General features: G+C 40.7%; 1 protein-coding gene across 2 annotated transcripts in view; it reads left to right on the forward strand.

Moving 5' to 3' along the window:
* OPRM1 (opioid receptor mu 1) overlaps window positions 1-21,071 on the forward strand; it is a 37,226-nt gene that overhangs the window by 12,586 nt on the left and 3,569 nt on the right. For both annotated transcript variants that reach the window (XM_030556620.1, XM_030556622.1), the window contains exons 2-3: window positions 12,983-13,335; window positions 17,845-18,365. In XM_030556620.1, coding sequence (XP_030412480.1) covers window positions 12,983-13,335; window positions 17,845-18,365 — 874 coding nt within the window. The remainder of the gene's footprint in view (window positions 1-12,982; window positions 13,336-17,844; window positions 18,366-21,071) is intronic.

Consider the following 21,071-nt stretch of genomic DNA (forward strand, 5'->3'; position numbering starts at 1 on the left):
CATTTCATAAAAGGAATGCTATACAAATTACCACCACCATGCAACACAGGAACTCTGGGAAGAACTGTGCTTCAAAGGAATGTTCCTGAAGCACAATGCCTCTCAAACCAACCTCAGGATAATACATCTGTACCCCAGGTCTTACTTTGCCTAATTAGCTTTATTTAGCTTTGTCACTAAATGTAACTGTGTAACAATCCTGCAACTCAATGTTAATTATAACAATTGGTCAGATAACAGTGCCAGGATGAGATCAACATTTATCATCTAAAGTTTTTTGTCTTGCAAATATCATACTAAGTGATTTAAGGCATTTGTATTCACTTCACATACAACTCAGAGTGATGAGTTTGATGATTTTCTTTAAAGCTAAGGACCAAATTATATCCATGAAGCTGCATGCACATGTGATGACCAGTTTTGACCCATATATTACAAAGCCAAAGGCACTCCACTTTACTACTTGTTGTTCTCAACTAATAAATTAGAGTTATTATTGAGCCAAATTCTGCCCTTACCTCCACTAATGGAAATTTGTAGTAAATCAATTTGCTCTAGCAGGATTACTCAGAATTTACCCTGGTGAGCCTAAGGACAGGATTTAGCCCACGACTCGAAGTAATTAGCTGTTAAATACAGAATAATTCTATTTTTATGAACCATGATTCATATGGAAATTTCCATCGGAGTTCAGACCAATAATTCAACTAGTCAAGTTTGCTGTCTGATCGGGGCTGTGACAATCAGGTCCACACAGCACAGGGAGAGAACAGATTTACCCCTGCCCCCAAATTGAGCAGTTGAACCAACTGATTGCATACTTTATTATTATACTACACAAGTATCTCAAGTAAGGCCTTTTATGAAAGCTTGTGATCATTCTGAGGTACATGTTATAGACTGTGATTATGAATCCGTAGAAAACTGCTCCTAACTAGTACAACTTCAGCTACACCTCACAGCAGGGAGGGGCACCTCCCGAGGCAGGTGTTTACAGGAAACCAGCTTCAACAAGTACCCAACCCTTGCCCAACCCACGAAAAGGCAATGGTGGACCATTAAAGTTAATGGGAAGACACTGAGCCATCAAGTTCAGCTATCAAGTCCAGAGGGAATTTCCCCCTCTCTGAATAACCATGCGTCACTATGCTAGGGAAGAAAGGGAGGAGGGAGCCTTTTTAAAAGGCTTGAAACAGTTTTTTCGTCCAGAAACTAGGGGGGCGGCCTCTAAGCGGGAAGCTATCTGTGAAATGCTGGATCCTTGCTCAGGGTAGGGGGCTTGCTGAGAAACTGTTTAAAGGCAAAAGGTGACTTGTATTAGAAAAGGGAATTTATCTAATATGGAAGCGCAAAGCGTGAAGTTGCACTTTTATGTTTATTTTCTGTGTAACTTGTATGTGTTTGATCTTCACTTACTAGTTCATCTTTGAATCTGTGGCTTTTCTATGACATAAACTTACTTATTTTTACCCCAAGCAGGTAAACACTCCCAAAAACACTGTTTCACCACTCAAAAAAGCAATTAAGAATACCAAGCAAGATAAACCCACTGTTGCCATTAGCAAAGAAAAACACACATACTACATGTCAAAAGCAGAAAGAGTCTGAAGAAATCATCAACAATATTCTCCACAAAATAAGCAAAGAAAAAATTACCCTCACCCAACATTGACACATAACACAAGAAAAAGAAACACTGAATCCCCTTCCAAAAGCCTTTCTATAAAAAATATGAGAAATGTGCATGTACTGAAGTGAGCTGATAAGCGGGGGCTGTTTCATACCTTCAGTGTTACAAATCAAAAGAGACAATTCAGTAGTTAGGAACTCTGGATCTGAGGAGATTGTGGGCTGGAATATTGCTGGTGTCACCCTGCAAGGAGTAACTAGGGTGGTGGAAGCCAGCATGAAACTTGGTGCTTGTGAGCAGCATACCAGTATCAGGGATCTGAGCCATAGCAACACAGAGTTAAAGCACCTCAAGGCTACAGGGAAGCCAATGACAGAATGCCTTGGGGGCTGGGTGATCCCCAAAATGTCACAGTGGCTGACACTAGTGCGTTTAGAGGAAAAGGCAAGAAACCCTGGAGTTGATTATGGAATAAGTAGAGCTGGGCAAATAATGAATTGTTTTGGTTTGATGGCCATTCCAAAAAGAGAGAGAGATAATTTTGGCTCAAACTGATTTTTTTTTAAATTGTTGGCAAATTAACAAGTCAGAAAATTGAATTGTTTTAGGGCAAGCAAAAGGGTTCTTTTAGACAAAAGGGAAGTGTTTTGTCTTGAACCATGTTTGATTGGTGGTTAAAATATTATTAAATACATTTTGAATTAAAAAATTTCCCAGCAGCCATGAAGTACTGCTTGTGTGCACACAGGTCCTGTGGAGTATTCCCGCAAATGTTGCATTTGTTACCATGGATGCAAACACTGATTTTTCTCCAAAAATACGTTTCACTGGAAGCATGGGAGGGAAGTAAAGTGAGTAATTGAAGTTGAGAGTGGTTTTCTGGCAAAGCAAATATACCCTAGAAAGGCCCCTTGCTAGATACTGAGGATATACTGTATGTATTAGCAACATTCATCTTTTCTCAGTGGTGTATTACAGAGCTCGTATGGGAGCAACAGCTACTACTGGAGACCCACCTTGTGTCATCTACCTACTTATAATGGGACTGATGAGATAAAGATGGTTTGACAGTCTTACGTCCTTTGACTGCAGGGAAGTTCGACAGTCTAAACACTTTTGACTGCAGGGAAGTTTCACCCATTTACACTAGAGTTGATATGGCTCCAAATGTTCTTACCATTTATAAGTTTGTGTATCAGAGCATTCACTTTACAGTAATTTCTTTTTAAAATGAAATTTCTCTTCACTGCAAGTCTGGGAAAAGAGGAGGATTAAGACAATAAGAATATTTTTGCACTGAAACATAGAAAACTAAAGAATTTTTTCCCCTGGCAGTACTTTCTCTTTTACAGATGTATTGTAATAAGGAAAGAACACATTATCAGATTGTTTTTATTTAGTGCAGGCTCCTGCCATGGCTCTTTCCATACATATATGTGCAATAAAAAGAGGAAATAAAATCAGGAGATAAAAAAGTGGTAAAATAATTACATTATATAAGCTCTGCAGCAATTACATGTTCTAGCTAAAATAAATTCCTTACTTGCTGACGGCTAGATTCTTTGCAGTCAAAGCAAAAAATGTTGCCTCAATGGCAGATAAGATGTCCTCTCTGAATGGCGATAAACTGCCATTCTTTGAGAAGAAAAAAGCTTTTTTGTTCCATCTGGAAGAGGACTAATACCAGTAAATAATTCATAATAAATCATGGACAAAATGTGAGATGTCTTTCCGTTGGGAGAAAGTGATGGGAGCCAGGGGGAGAGGCGCCATTAAAAAAAAAAGCAACAAGTGAATTAATGAGCGGCTTGAGCCCAAGGCCCAACACATTAAAACAATTAATTAAAAAAATGAATATCAGACACCCTCAGTGAGACGTGCAAGTGGCTGTCACATTATTCCCTACAAGAGCAGTGGCAGGTGGCTAAAAATTAACTGGGACCAACAATTACCTCAGCTTTCATGCCCTCCTTTCCAGAAGCTGGGTCGCTGCTGAAGCTGCTAATTGGCCCTGAATGCATAAGAAAGGGAAGTGAACACACAGGCTTCTCCAAAGGAATTTTTAGTCTTTTAAAGCTACTTCCTTCTCCTACCCTGCAGCTCTTCTGTGAACCCAGGGTGGGGATTAGCGTTAGTATGGGAGGAGAGTAGCTCAGAGGGCAGAGCCTTAGACCTGGTCCACACTACGCTGTTAAACCGATTTTAACAGCATTAAATCGATTTAATGCTGTACCCGTCCACATTACAATGCACTTTAAATTGATTTAAAGGGCTCTTAAAATCAATTTCTGTACTCCTCCCCAACGAGAGGAGTAACGCTAAAATCGATATTAACATATTGATTTAGGGTTAGTGTGGCCACAAATCAAAGTTATTGGCCGGATAGTTATAGTGATAGCTACCCACAGTGCAACGCTCCGGAAATCGATGCTAGCCTCAGACCATGGACGCACACCTCCGAATTAATGTGCGTAGTGTGGACGCATGCAATCGACTTTATAATATCTGTTTAATAAAACCAGTTTAAGTTAATTCAAAATTATCCTGTAGTGTAGACGTACCCTTGGAGGAAGAAAGAAAATGTAGGGGAAGACACACCTTGGGGAAGGGGAATAGAGTCCAGGGGAAAGAATGAGGTGAAGAAAGGATATTGTGGGGAGGGGAATCCACAGAATGAAAAACCAAAGAAATAGGAGGGAGGAGTTGGGTGGACAAAGACTGGTCTAACCTAACCTAACCAGTTGACCTACACCAATATAGTAGCTATGCTCTGGTCCAGTACATTCTACATTCAGATCCACTGTATATCTTTTCAAATGCCTCTGCAGAAATTCCTTTGAGAAGCTGCACATCATCTAGCAGTTATGTGGGGAGAGAAGGGGGTTGTCTCCAGCAGTAAAGTCAGAACTTGGATTATTTGGTGGCATTACTGCATTCCATGCTGAGCACAGCAAGAACTATAACTGTTCAGTGTGATCACAGTTCTGGTATGCCCTCCTATCACTCTGCTGCATGCTATGCCTTTGCAACTCTTTCCTTTCTGTGATGTTCCATGGCTCATTGCTGAATTATAGAGCAGGTAGTGGAAAGCAAATAAGTTCCACATTTCCAAAGAAGCCATTTGGACTGTATTATACATATTGTGCAGTTATCTAAGAATCAGTGCAGTTTTCCTGGCTTCCATACAGCATTTATCATTTTTTTAAGTATTAAGTAGAAACAAAATATCGTCCCTGCATTTACACGTGCCTCCTAGGCTATGGCTAGCAAAAGTCCATGGACAACAAAGAGTCTTGTCAGCTTGGCCTGGATCATAAGGACTGCATGGTCCATTTTGTTAGAACAGGGGTTTGGCCCAACATCCCATTCAAAATGTATCCTTCTCCTAACCAAAGTAGTCCAGACAACTGCCTCCTTCCATCCCAGAAGTGGCTGCATATCTATTAAACTTTTGCAGAACAAACATTTAAGTCTCTCCTTTGAAATTTGTCCTGACCCACCACCCTAATAACCACCACTACACTTCTTTGGATTCCTCTAACTAAACAACCATAGTCCCTAAAACCCAGAGGTACATTCTTCTCTCTCTCTCTCTCTCTCTCTCACACACACACACACGCCATTTTGAACTCTTATAATTAGACACATAGCTAGTTAACTTCATCATCATCTAACTGGGCTGGGCCAGGATAAGTTGACGAAACCACCCAGGTCTCTCAGCTATGTCCATTTTCAGCTTTTGTCGAAATACTATTTCAACCAGCTCCTCCCAACTCCCTAGTTGTGTTCTGTACATGCCCCTGGTGACCCAGGGAAGCAGTCCTGGCAGTAAGGGGTATGGCAGGAGCTACTGAGGGAGCTAGTGAGTCAGGCATGGAGCATGAGGGGTTCAAGTTTTAGGGAGGTGGGGAGGGGGTTATTTGGAATGGAGAAGCTTGCATGCAGAGGCAGTATCCGTGTGAGAGGCCCAGAGCAAGGAAGCCCTGTGTCTCTTTGTCACTATAGTGGTACTTGAAGGGCTTGCACTGGTCCTTCTGTCTCACCTCCTCAGAGCCCAAAAGCAGCAGTGCTGTACAAAGCTCATCAAGCACTAATGCAGAGACACTGAGCTCCTTCTAAACTGTTGCTTCAGCATGCAAATACACCCAGGCAGCCATGACACAGTGAGCCCATGTCACTTCTTTTCCTTGGCACAGAGACTCTGTGTTCCCTGACATCCCAGCCCTCACCTGACTTTACCCTCACTCACCTGAGCATGTATTTTGGGGGCTCAAACTTTCCCTTTGAATAGTCTCTTAATGACATCAGTTTCTGAACAGGAGGGCTTGGGGAAGGGGGCGGGGCGGCAGAACGGACAGATGCTTGCAAAAAGATTTGTGAGCACTACATATTTGTGCTGTTTTGTGATCAGATACAAGGCTGGAAACAGGCTCAAAGAGCTGCAGCCATGCCTAATGCCCCTGCAAATAAATCTTACTCGCCAACTCTATGTTGGATATCAAAGCTTTATTGCAGATAATACTATGCCACAGCATATAACTGCAGCTAGGATTGAGACAAAATGATATACCTGAGTTGAGTATATACTGTACTAGTGGACACAGGTCTTCTATTCTGGCAAGTGGTACATATGCAAAGAAAGGGAAAAGAAATATACCTATAACACTGTGGTGTGGTCACCACTTAATTGTATACCTCAGGGATCATATGGTTCTCCACACACACAGCTGAGTATGGAACATACAGTTTTGACTCCAGACATGCAATTTTTTTCTTCTATCATGGCACAAAGATGAAATACTTAAGGGATGCTGAGGTCAGTAATTACCAGCTCTAGGCACCAGGAAAGCAAGCACGTGCTTGGGACAGCACAATTCCAGGGGCAGCATTCCGGCCATTTTTTTTTTTTTTTTTTGCTTGGGCAGTTGCGCTTTCAGAGCTTGGGGCGGCGAAAAACCTAGAGTCGGCCCTGAAGTCAGTACTAAATGCAAAGTGGACTTTGCTCTGAGAATTAAAAGCCCAGTAAGAATTGAAAGTATTTGGTACTCAAAGACTCACTAAGAACCATGCAGAACTGGACCCAGAGCCCACTGTAGGCCACAAGTACTGTGCTTATTGTATAGTTTGGGGACATGTAGCCCATATCCTCATGCCATCAGGTACAAAACTAGGCTGTTGGACAAGGCTGGCCTGGAGAAGTGTCTATTTCCTAATCCATCTCTTTAACAGTATAACAGAGCACTGCTGCTACCACACCATTGTGCTGCAAGGTTTGCTGTGTGTGTCAGTATAAAAAGCATATCTGACTAACCCTCATCTGATACCTCTGAACAGAATGATTCCTTGCAGTTCCTTTCAGTAAGGAATGGAACAGCAACTTCAGTAAGTTGTACCACTTGTATTAAAGTGCCATGAATTAACAATGGTAAAAGCCCCAAGAGAAAACATGTCCTTGCTAATTATTGCTTTATTGGGGGGAATATATTATCTAGGCCTGTATACAAGATTAATCAGAGCAGCCATGAAAATAAATGCTAATTTAAATTAGTTCAGCTTGGCATATTTCATGCATTTTAATCATTTGAAGCCCACTCAAGGAGACCTCAACTACATAAACTAGTTTAATGCATGCATCCATCTGAATGTAGTAAGTCTTCATTTGTTTTAACAAGTCATTTGTGCACAGAGGGTGTTAGTTTAGGGAGATAATTTAATGTCCCCGAGCACAGCAGAGAGAGATTTGTAGGAATTATGTCCGTTATTTGTATACAGGTCTTTCCTGCACATTTCCTAATGGCTGGTTTGTCTTGTTTCAGTGAGCACAGCAGCAGCCTAACATTTTCATAAGAGCCTTCTTCCTGCAAAGAAACTCTCAAAATGACATCACAGCCAATTTCTCATTTATTTTTCACCTCCTGTGCTCTCACCAGACCAGATCTTGGCCCCTGCTCTGGCCCCTTTGTACCAATCTGGTGGCCCTAAAGCCAGAAAGTTGCTCTAACAGGACAGTCGAGGATTCCTCTAGTTTGGGGTTCCACCAACTCCACCCCCCTCTGATGTGACAAGCACACCCAAGGAACATTAGGAACACAGTTGGGTGGGGCAGGAGCAGTATTCAAAATGCATGCGTCAAGCCTGGAAAAGTCATATAATCATGATACTTAAGCTACTTTTTAGTTGCCTTCTGGCTTTATGTTTTGAATCTTTCTAGGGTTTATATTTTCAAGCATTTCTGTGCAATCCTGAGGATGAGAAACCTAATGTGTATTTTAATGAAAGCTGCGATTTCCACACTGCTGCATCTTGCCTTCATTTGTGTTGAGATGATGTCGAGGGCAGCTTAGGATCTGGCCCATTTTTGGACAGATATAAACAACTAAACAAGATGCAAGGCATTGGAGAAGCAAACCTGTTACAAATAAGAAATTTCAACACCTGCAACCCGTAGTTTCAATTTAAAAAAATGAATGCATTTCTGTCCTGTAGAAATTTGGATCCATTTCCTAAGGGTACCCAGGAGAATAGTAGTTTGGTTCCTATTTTTCATTGAAAAAGGAGACAACATTGCTGGTAGAATAAGTTTTTACATAAGCAGTAAGAGAGTGAGTGTCAGCTATGCAGGAGATGGGAATGCAACTTAAAGCATGACAAATATAGTTGAAGGCCTACTGTGAAGATAAAAGTGGTTTAAAGTAATAGTCATGCATTACATTGCCAAGGAAGATTGACAAACGATGACTCACGTCTCATCAGTATTACAACAAGTTTTAAAATTCACGTTTATTTTGTTCCAAAATACCAGTGTATTCCCATTGTTGCTGCACTGAGATCGCTTGGGCCATGCCATCTACTTTAGTCAAATAATTTCCAGTTGTCTGGAATCTTATGCATGGTAAGCTGGGATGTCTGTATCCATTAATATTCTTCTCCTGCAGCATGACAGTGATCCAGCAAAGCACATGCTTAACTTTAAGTACAGGAAGTCCCATGGAAGTCATTGGAGCTACTGACATGCTCAAAGCTAAACAAGTATTTTAAATACTCTGTTGGGCTGAAGCCTAAATAAGGGCAGAATTTACCTTGCAGCCCCTTTAGAAAGGTACACCACCTTTTCTTGTGCTAAGTCCGGCCACAATGCTCTCAAAATTAAATAAATATGAGATTTTTTTAAAAAGTTATTAATGGATACTGATATTGTAATTTGCATGTGGTCTATCTGATTGGTAAGTATTAAAACCAGCACTGGGATAAAATATTCACAGCCTCAATTTTTTTTGAAGTATTGCAATTCTGTGAAAATATAAGTTATGTTTTGCAAAGTCAAATTCTGCCCTTGCTTACAAACAGGCCTATTGTGATATAAATTCCTCAGCATTTTCAGAATTTCAGCTGTTGAAATTCCATATGCCATATTTTGACATTCAAATTTTCACAGGTTTGATGCAAAGCTTTTTTTTTTTCCCCTCTAAATGCAAAAGCTAATAAAAAGGTAGTTTTCAAGCTTCAAAGTTGCCTTAAATAAAATTCCAACTTTTAAAATTCTTAATAATTTACCCCCATCATATTACTTTACAAATGTTACTACATATATTTTAACTTATGTAGATGTCCTACAATACACATATACACACATACTTACTTCAAGGTACTGTAACTCATCATAGCTGCCCATAGGACTGGATAACAGAAGAGTCTATGCACAATACTCACACAAGCAGGTTGATAGCTAAACAGAAAACATACATAACAGCTATGATGAAGTCTTTGGAGATCTATATTTTAGGGAATGATTATTATATTTGTATGATGTTAAAATTCTTTTAAACTAGTTACTTCAGTAATCTATTTGCACACCGACATGATGCTGGACGTATGAATAATCCCCTTATTTGGACAAATAATCACTTTTAATGCAGTGCATCTTTTAGAAAAAAGCCATTTATATAATCCAAGGGTCAGCAACCTTCAGCACACGGCCCATCAGGGTAATCCGCTGGTGGGCCATAAGACATTTTGTTTACATTGACCATCCACAGGTGCGGCCCTCTGCAACTCCCAGTGGCCATGGTTCACCGGGGTAGTACCCTGATGGGCTATGTGCTGAAGGTTGCTGACCCCGATATAATCTTTAAAATGTACAGTAGAGACAGATATTTAAGACCTGATCAGGCCCTTGAGAGCCAAATACTTTCAGTAAACATGAAGGCTCTGCTTCTTTTATATTTAAGAACAGGTCAGTTAGATATTTGACAATTACATAGTGCATCAAGTAAGATCCTCTATCAGTGGTTTATATAGTTCATGAAATGAAATAATTCACAGTCTACGAACTTTTAAGGCCCTACTGACAATGAATAATGCAAAGACAGCAAGAATGAAAGTATCTGAGCCTGGTCTGCCCTAGGAAATTAGATCAGTATAACTGCATTGCTCAGAGGTGTGAAAAATCTCATCGATCCATCTTCTGCCGCTCAGGGAGATGGATTACCTACACTGATAGGAGAATTCATCCCGTTGGCACAGATAGTGTCTTCACTGAAACACTACAGCAGTGCAGCTGCAGCATTTAAAGTGTAGAAAAGCCCTTTTATGTGGTATGGCATGTTGTCCCAGCTTGCCCCCCTGTGGCCAGATGTGGCATTGCAGAGGTGCTACCTTAGTTCCCACCCCCTATCCTTTGGGTTACCTTGTCCCTCAGCCAAACTACTTTGTAGAGCCCCACCCCTGTCAGGGGTGCAGCTTCCTTTACCAAAGTCCAACAAAAAATAAATAGAAAACCAAACCTTCAGCTCAGTTGGGCTCAGCCAGCCACCTCTTCCTCACAAGTAGTTTTCATCTGCTATAGTTTGCCCCTACCCCAAGCCTTGGGCTCCTGTTCCCTCAACAACCCCACTTATCAGGGGCTGGCACACTCCTCCCCTCACTCAGGGGTTCATGGAGACTACAGTTTCTCAAGACCCTTGTCACCCCTGGAGTAGCTTATCTGCTCTCCTTCCTCCATCTCAGTCTTCTTTCACACTGCAGCATGTACATACACAAGTGAGTACACTGAACACTTTCCACCTCCATTCCTGTGGATCTTCTTCCGTCAGGTGGGTTCACCCACCTCTTTATGGCAACAAGCTATATTCTCCCCCAGCTGAGATTTATTTCCAATTAGGCCTGGCCCACCCTCTGGTGCAAGCAAGCTGGTTAACTGGCTCTCAGGCACATACTAACCCTTTCCTTCCAGCAAACCATCACTTACCAGCCAATTTTTTCTCCCTCCTCCCTACTTGTTGTTTTGATAGCTCTGGCTTTTTCTGAATTTCTCCCACATGGAATCTCCCACAACAGCTTCAGTATCACTTAGGATCCCAGCAGCTTCATCTAAGTACCTCTCCACAGGAAGGAAGTATAGGTACTCTAAGAATCTTGCACAGAACCTATGTCTCTCTCTGATCACATTATGTTTGTTGAGTAACATAAGTACTCACCATTCTGTCCTGGCAGAGTGGGGAATGGCAGTAGAATGAGCAGCCTGGGTACTTTCTTTGTTTCAGAATGCATTCTGTGCTTAGGTTTATAATTTAGATACAGAATTATGTATCATAATTTCCCAAAAGAGCAATATGAGTATGATACCAACAGCCTGCTGTTTTAGTTTTAAACTATTAGAAAACTATTAAAAAAACAAAAACATTAAATGTAGGTTGCTTATGGCTGTAGATACACAGTGCTATAAAATGAGAAAATTAGGAGATTAGTAGCTGCTTCCGATATTCTGCTAGATCAGAAGTTTTCAATGAAGTTCTTGAGACCAAGTTCAGTTGTGCAAATCTGCCTAAACTAGTTAATAGTGGCTGCCAATTCCTTACAACCAGCTGCTGTTCAGTAAAACTTCTAAACAGAGCAAAGCAAGAGAAAGAAACACAGAATATCTTCCTTTACATCTTTTATGTCTTTCCCTGGAGGGCCTCCTAAAAAGAACTTTAGTAATTTGTTTCTTTTACAAATCAGTCCTTAAAATGTAAAGACATTTTCTGTTTGGTAAGGCACGTTATATGTTATTTTGTGGGACCACAAAGGAGTTTAATTTAAAAAAAAATCATATGACCCACTGAGAACTGGACAAACAATGGGTTTAACAACCTAGGAAGCAATCAGAATTCCAGAGCAGAATAGCCTGAAACTTACTTTGAGAGAGAAAGTTTCATTTTACCTCTGCAAACCATCTAGACTCAATGACCTCATGCAGTATCAAATGGCTTAGTGAATACTAAACTATAGGATGTTCACAAAGGTTAATGAAACAAAAGGGAAGTTAATGCACCACTCAGAGCAATATTAAGGGTCCATCTATACTACAAGTATTACAGGAGCACAGTTATAGCGCTGCAGCGATCCTGCTGGAGAGTTATAGCATAGACACTTGCTACAGTAAAGGAAGGGGTTTTACCATCCCTGTAAATCCACCCACTGGAAAGAGTGGAGCTAGCTGGAAGAATCCTTCTGTCCATTAACCTAGCTGTGTCTACGGGATTAGGTCAGCCTACTTATGTCATATAGGGCACAACATTCGTCACAGCCCCAAGCAATGTAGCTAGGTCAACCTAAGTTTGAGGTGCAGACCAGGCCTAACTCAAATTAAAATACAAAAAAAATACCCAAAAATGCTCCCTGTTCTGCTGTGATTGAAATGTACTTGGTAGATTTAAAACTAACTACACTTGTAAAGAGTTAGTCCTTATATTAACAGCAGCTCTCTTCTCATTCAATTTTTCCTAATTATATAAGTCACTCAGACCAACATACCAGCTCAGGATATGACTTTGTCTTACATTTTCCACTGTTGTAACATAATTATAGTAAATTTGTTATTTAATATTGTAAGTTTTAAATATAACTTTCCTAAAATTACTAGCAGTCCAAAAAACTCTTAAAATAAAATTGGATTTTTAGACATATTGGACATTTCTCTTTGCTTACTTCTTCACCAAGAATCTGGCCCATTGCAATGCCACAATATATATGATTTAGGTCTCCATTTTTATGTACCGCATATTTGTTCAATCAGTTGTTGTCTCAATTGTGCTTCAGCCATAATGGTTCTTCTGCAAATTTTCTGCTAGATTGCACTGTCACTTATTAGAGCAATGCTTCGTTTTGTTTTACAAACATTCATGGAGGTGTTTAAAAATATTTCATTTGAAGCCTGTGCATTAGACAGTTGCTTGATTAAATAAATTGAATCTGAAAATCTCAAAGCCAATACTGTTGTTTCACAGATGCTTCCTACAGGTAAGTCTCTGGTATTGATTTTATTTAATACTGATAGCTGTGTTCATTTACCCACTTTGCTGATTTTTCTAGGTACACCAAAATGAAGACTGCCACCAATATCTATATTTTCAACCTTGCCCTGGCAGATGCCCTAGCAACAAGTACTCTACCATTCCAAAGTGTGAATTACTTGATGGGAACATGGCCGTTTGGTACAATCCTTTGTAAGATTGTTATATCCATAGACTACTACAATATGTTCACAAGTATCTTTACACTCTGCACCATGAGTGTGGATCGCTATATAGCTGTTTGCCACCCAGTCAAGGCTCTTGATTTTCGCACTCCCAGAAATGCCAAAATTGTCAATGTCTGCAACTGGATTCTTTCTTCAACCATAGGTCTGCCGGTTATGTTCATGGCAACCACAAAATACAGGCACGGTGAGTCTGACTTTCATAACAGGGATTGAGTTAAACTGAATGTTTAAACGCTCACTCTCTTTCTTAAGACCTAAGCACTGTCTCTCTTTATTTTAGAGGTTTGGGCCTCAATTCTGACCTCACAGCTGTATAAATCAGGAGAAGTCATTAGTATGAAATTAGTAGAAATGAAAGCAGCATCGGGCCCCTTCAACATGTCTAAAATAATACCTGCCACAAATTCAGTAATGTTATAGAAAGGCTTTCTATATGAAGTATAGTTTGGTTTCTAGACCTATGATGATTGTCATCTCGGGAGAAAACAAAATTAGATCTGTGGTTTGGCTGACAAAAGAGAGGGTGTATGTAAGCAGCAGTGTATTCACTAAATCTGATGGAGGAAATAAGATGGGAACTGTGAATTTGGGGGTGGGGGAATGGTAATAGTTTCAAAATTCAAAATCTTTTGAATTTCAAATTGTATTTTCAACCAACACTATAGTTGGTCAAAAAATGGTGTGGTGGGGGAGGCAGGGGAATTTCTTAAAAATTCTCTAAATATTTCCTGTTTATTTTTTGAATTTCAAATTTTTGATATTTCGTCACAATTCAGAAAAATGTTGGACAGCTTTAGCATTCACTGTAACCTATGAATGTTGAGGCATTCCATTATCGTCAAGCAAGTCCTTTGGAGCCAGTGGGGTTCCATAAGGACAATACTTGATTCTATGGTATAAAGTCTTATCCTCCACATCTACTCTGCCCCTCCAAAAAATCAAAAATCTATCTATACAAAATATACACCAAGTACTGCAGATGAACACGTATGTAGATGAAACCTGTCATGTCATGAGATGTCCACAAACTATAGTTGACAAGTAAGGAACATACTTTCAAGGGCTTTTGTTTCTTAAAATATGCTTCCAGTTTTCATGTAAGAAAAATTATTATTGACCTATTAAGAGCCTCATCCAAAGCCCAAGGAAATCAGTGGAAAGACTCTCATTGACCTAGGATCTGATCCTGAGCCAACTGAAGCTAGTAACAAAGTTCCTACTGGTTTCAAAGATGCAGGATAGAGCCTTCATGCACTGGATCAAGCCTTAACTATCAAAAAGTGTGCAGGGCACCACTAGTACAAACAAAAGCATTTATAGTCTAATCCTGCAAACAGATTTGCCCACACTGACTTTATTGGAACTCCTCATGGGGTTCAGGAGTCCCATATAGCAGATCAAGTCTAAGTAAAAATATGACGGGGGCGGGGGGAGGAAGGATGATAGAAAGAATAAGATTATAGATACAAGAGGATGAGTTAGCTTAGTGATACTGCATACAATCTGAAGATATGGTTTAAGAACATAAGAATGGCCCTACTGTGTCAGACCAAAGGTCCATCTAGCCCAGTACCCTGTCTTTCAACAGTTGCCAGTGCCAGGTGCCCCAGAGGGAATGAATGGAACAGGTAATCATCACGTGACCCATCCCCTGTCACTCATTCCCTGCTTCTGGCAAACAGAGGCTAGGGACACCATTCCTGCCCATCCTGGCTAATAGCCATTGATGGACCTATCCTCCATGAATTTATCTAGTTCTTTTTTGAACCCTGTTATGGTCTTGGCCTTCACAACATCCTCTGGCAATGAGTTCCAGAGGTTGACTGTGCATTGTGTGAGGAAATATCTCGTTGTATTTGTTTTAAACCTGCTGCCTATTAATTTCATTTGGTGACCCCTAGTTCTTGGGTTATGAGAAATATAAACAACACTTCCTTATCTACTTTCTCTATACGAGTCGTGATTTTATGACCTCAATCATATCTCCCCTTAGCCATCTCTTTTCCAAGCTGAAAAGTCCCAGTCTTATTAAGCTCTGCTCATATGGAAACTGTAAGGTGTTATGTTAACTTGCATTATGCTAATAGCTGCAAAAAAAATTTGTGTATATTATATATGGAAGGGGTTGTATGTCACTTTTTATCTTTAGATATTTGAGAACTTTGGCTTAGGTCACTAAAGAGTTTTGTTCTCGCTGTATGTATGTACGCACGCGCGCGCGCACACACACACACACACACATTAGATGCACAGAAATGCTGTTAATAAAGTTCTCCCATGACATATAAAGCACCTACAATGTAACCCAGTCTTTACCTACTCTTCCTTTATAAGAATATTCCGTTTTTATTACAGAACCTATTTTTGTAACCAAGCACACCCACCTAGTGATTTACATTCACCATAATATAAAACATTATATTTTCTTCGTATGTCAGAATATAATAGCATATTAGCACTTCAGAATTTCTTTTTAACGAGCACATTAACAGGAAATATTACCCAGAACAACACCGGTGCCACGCAGAAAACTCATCTGCATAATAATTCTAGCAAATGCAGAAGTAGATCCAGTGCAAACAAAAGAAAGGAACATCACATTGGAACAAACGTAGCCACCATTATTGTCACAATTTAGAGTTAAACACACGAGTCGGCATTGTTAAAATAATTTAAACACGCATGTAGAAATGCAGATTAAGAACTCCATGTGTAGCAATAACACAAATGAGAGAGAAATCTGAACAATCCACAGGTGTGGAGAGACCCATTTTATGGTATGAGGGCAGTGTGGAAAATCTTGCATTGCAACTGCTGCCTTCACATGGATAACAGAAGAAGAGCTGCCTTGCCAATACATTTCATGTGTGTTAAATACGTAAAATTGCAAAGAAAACACTATCAAAAATATTTATGGGAACGCTTGAGTTCTACCATTTTGGATTTCATATAAACACACAAAATCACCTTCACTCCCAACATTCAGTGGAAATATTTATCACATTTGATCTGACTGATGACATCTTACTGATCATTTCAGCCAGTGAGTTACATTTTTGAATGTATATATTATTATCCATGTTTAATAAGACTCGTATAACCCCCTCCTCTCCAGTCTCCTGGGCTCTTGCCTCTCTACTCTAACAATCAGCAACTAAATTAATCTTCCTTTCCCTCCCTCGGGCATCTATGCCCTTCTTTAAGGCCTCAAACCTTCAAGGTGCTGACCTCTCTGACCCTGATTCAACACAGCTCTTAAGCACAAATTTAAATGCTGTAGTACTAGGGATGGACTTAAGCACATGCTTATTGTGAGTGTGTAGGTGACTGTGACAGACTGCTGGGAGCTAGCAGCTGGCCCAGCACTCTGTTCACTTGACATACTTTTACACAGAGATAAAAAAACTGGTGACTGGCCTGGGCCAACTGACTTGGGCTCAGGCTCTGGGCTGAAAAAATGCTGTGTAGATGCTCAGGCTCAGGCTGCAGGGTCCCAGAGCTCAGGCTCCAGCCCGAGCCCTGTGTCTCCAGAGCAGTTTTTCAGCTGTGAGCCTGAGTCAGTTGACTTGGGCCAGTCACAGGTTTTTTTATCCTTGCATAGACGTACCCTTAAGGCTTCTCTGGGGAAAGTATTTAGTGCCTGATTGGGGGGCAGAAAACCATGAGCTGATGAGCTATGAGGCTAACTATCCCATGCACTAAAAAGATAGTTAAAAACCAAAAGAAGGAAGTGTGAATGGAGGAGAGAGAGCTAGCAGGGCCCTGGGGAAGCCAGGTTGTTGGCTGGTGAGATTGATTTGTCTTCTCCTCCTCCCTGGAGACAGGGCTGAGGATTGAAGGACACTGTAGGTGGAAGTGCTGCACAGGAATTTTGATGATGGCTTGGTGGAGGAAACAAATGAAAACAGAGGTGTTGACAATAAAGAGGCATCCAAGACTGTTTGCAAACCTGCCCTGTTACAATGGTCCAATTGATTTCAGTGTGCGTAAGCATGTGTCTGTGTGTTTTGCTGGATCAGGACAGCACGCAGGTCAGCACCTTTCAGGAGTGAGCCCCAAATTCCTCCAAAGCCGTCTTGTCTCATTTTGCATAAAATTCAAAGTTCTCCTGACTTTTGAGGTCCCCTGCCTGCACTCATCTCCTGTCACTCCCTGTGCTTCACCCACTCATCTTGTTGCTCCCTTTGGTCTCCTCCTCCCATTCTTGCTTTTGTGTCTTTTTCATGCTGCTTTCTACAGCTGGGAAACCATCCTTCTTCCTCATTGTCCTTTTAACCCCCAAACCCTCAAGACAAAACACTGTTTAAACTGCCCTATTTCATCAGATTTCATGCTGAAACTGAAAATTGGCCCAAGTTTGTTTGTTTGTTTGCAAACCTTAAGTGAACTTTTTGACAAACAAAAACAAAGCAAGAATCCTTTTTTTGGCTTTCTAACGAAAACATCACAAATCTCTAGCAATAACACTGCATTCTTCAGAAGATGTACAGGCCTGTGGTAAGGTACCTGCATGGCTGTAAACACACATGCATCAGCCATTCGAAGCTGTTTTGTTTCAGCTACTCATTTTATAAAATTGCATCAAAGTGCTATATAGTGTTGTGGGGCAGGGGGATGGGGGAGGAAGAGACTAAAGCAAAGCAAGTTAAACACTGAACCATTCACTCTTCTCTGTAATTTTGTTTTACTTTAGGTTCCATTGACTGCACACTTACGTTCTCTCACCCAGCTTGGTACTGGGAGAACCTACTGAAAATCTGTGTATTCATCTTTGCCTTCATCATGCCAGTCCTGATCATTACCGTGTGCTATGGCTTGATGATTTTACGCCTGAAGAGTGTCCGAATGCTGTCTGGCTCCAAAGAGAAGGATAGGAACCTGAGGAGAATCACAAGGATGGTCCTTGTAGTGGTGGCAGTGTTCATTGTCTGCTGGACTCCCATCCACATTTATGTCATCATTAAAGCCTTGATCAATATTCCAGAAACTACATTCCAAACAGTCTCCTGGCACTTCTGTATCGCTTTAGGATACACAAATAGCTGCCTTAATCCAGTCCTTTATGCATTTCTAGATGAAAACTTCAAAAGATGTTTCAGAGAATTCTGCATTCCCACTTCCTCCACTATTGAGCAACAAAACTCCACCCGCATCCGACAAAACACTCGTGATCATGCCTCCACTGCCAATACTGTGGATAAGACTAACCATCAGGTATGACTAGCAGTGGAGATGTCATCTCTGGATTCAGGCCTCCCTCCTGGAGATGACATGTGTTCCGAAGTTACAGTCTTTACTGAATTATAGCTATCAAAAGGTAGCTTAGTTTATCTTTACAGCTGGTATACACATACATACAACCCAATCCAGTGAGAAGCTAAGCGCTCACAATACCCAATGAAGTTTGGAAGTAGGGGGTTCTCAAAAGTACCTTGCATGATCAGGCCTAGTGTGTGTGTGTGGTTGTGTGTGGCTGTGCACGCGCACGCACACACATACAGAGTACACCAGAGAAAGAAACTGAATGGTCTTACTTACAGAATGTTTGCAACTTATGAACATCCTGTAACTGACTGATGAAGGATCATAGACTTTTCTATTCACACCACTAGTGCATGGTGGTAAGCCAAATAGATATCCCTATGCTCCTCCCATTTTAAAGGTAACTTTCAAAGGCAGAAAATATATTTGTGCAATCCTTTTGCTTCTTTATGGTGTATGAAGAAGTTCTGAAAGGCTCTGTTTTTCCTGGAAGTCTATGCAAGCCTGGGCCCAGTCATCACACAGTTTTTGTACCAGTACAACTATGTTGGTTGGAGATGCGATATTTTTAACCAATATAGTTATACTAGTGCAACCCCCAGTGTGGGCACAGTTCTGCCAGTATAAAGAAGCTTTGTAACCCCTTCCCATAGAAGAATAAGTTATTACAATGCAAGCCAAGTTTATGACAGTATCACCGTGTCCACACTTGTTGGGGGGGACATGTCTGTGCCACTTCAGCTATACTGGTTTAATTAAAGCAGTACAATTTGTATGTGAAGTCTGGCCTTAAAGAACTAGTAGGTTTATGGCATCACATATACCAAGGAAATCAAATTTACTGAGGGGGGAAGAGATTTTTATTCAAGCAGTTTAAAAGGCTGGGGTTTGTTTTGTGTTTTTTTTATTGACATCTATTTAATTCAATTGTCAAACTGCTAGATGAGAAACTCTTCTATTAGTTATTCAACACTCATGCCCTTTTAATTAGGTCTGAGAGCTTCTATTCCACATCTGAGTCTTCCCAGGGAAAAAAGGAGCTAAACAGGGAAAGAAAAACATTAAATGTTCCTGTGATCAAAGAAATGAAGCAGAAAAATAAACCTCAAGATCTTCTGAGTCTTCTTTACAATTCACGTACAAAAGAAAAAGGCCACAAAACCTGCTAGTGCAGGAAAGATTCACTCCCCAACTTGCTGCAAACCTGAGTCTTTGTGTAGACTGGCCCTTAATCAGCAGCACTCTGTTTCCAGTATCCGCTGCATCTACAGTACACTAGGAGGTTTGACAGAACACTGTCATTATAGCGATACCAACAAACCTTTCTAGTGTAGACAAGACTTTAGAGAGCCTTTGGTATGAGTACTAATTCCTTAGGGTACGTCTATACTGCCCTCCAGATCGGCGGGTAGTAATTGATCTATCGAGGATCAATTTATTGCATCTCGTCTAGGTGCGATAAATCAATCCGCGAATCGACACCCGTACTTCACCTCGGCAGGAGGAGTAAGCAGTGTCGACGGGGGAGCCGCGGCAGTCAACTCACCACCATGAGGACGGCCAGGTAAGTCGAACTAAGATACTTCAACTTCAGCTACGCAAATAGCGTAGCTGAAGTTGCATATCTTAGATCGACGACCCTCTCCCCCCCAGTGTAGACCAGCCCTTAGACTGCTCAACACAATTCATATCCTTTTCAGTGGAACAGACAGGGCCCTAACAAAGTGCTGACTGAATGCTCTTCACTCCCACTAAATGAGAACTGAGGGCACTCAGAACCCCAGCAAAATTAAGGCCAAAGTGCTTGACACTAGAGCTTCTTGGGAATTTGACAAAGAATTGTGTGTCAGAAAGTGACAATTCGTTGAATTGTTCTGAAAAGATGGCAGAATCTCACTTGCGTTCATTGAAGTAGGTGCTCAGATACTGTGGTGATGACTTCATCAATTAGCTAGAAATAAATCCATCAGAATGAATTGGACGTTTCAGAATTCAGCAATCAACACAATTCATTAACAGCTGATCTTTGTTAAGATAATCAGCAGCTGGCAAAAAAGAATAATAAAAAGGTCTTTTTCAATAACAATAGGATCATTAGCATCTTTGGTGCAGAAAAATATTCAAGTAGATTTTAACCTAGGAAACAGAATCTTGCAGATAGTGTTCACCTGACTGGGGTAAGAACTGGTTTTAAAATCTTTGGACCAGATTCTTAGCTAATATTAACCAGAATAGTCCCATTAAATTCGACAAAAAGCCAGTATACCATTTACACCAGCTAGGTGTCTGGCCTTTCCTTTATACTCCAAACCTGTGTTGGGTCACTCAGAGAAGAGTCCAAAGTACTTTAACATTAAGCAGTTTTATTTTGGGAAAGGGATTTCCTCAGGAGCCCTCCATTTCTTCTTCACTTTTTATTCCTTCCTCACTTACACATCACTGTAAGTGCATTTATACTTTTACATACAGCCCCACAGACAAACAAAATCAAAGTGTGCCAAGCTTCCCTTAACCAAGGAGGTTTAAACAATTACACACTTCAGAACCCATCAGCTCCATCCCTTCAGTCTTCCAGGGAGAATCACCGAAGAGTGGCACAAGTTGCTTCATCTCCCAGGAGCTGAGCATGCCACCCTTCCATTATGCCCAGTGTTAGCA

This window comes from Gopherus evgoodei, chromosome 3, assembly GCF_007399415.2.
Source record: "Gopherus evgoodei ecotype Sinaloan lineage chromosome 3, rGopEvg1_v1.p, whole genome shotgun sequence".
In the NCBI taxonomy this organism is placed as follows: Eukaryota; Metazoa; Chordata; order Testudines; family Testudinidae; genus Gopherus; species Gopherus evgoodei.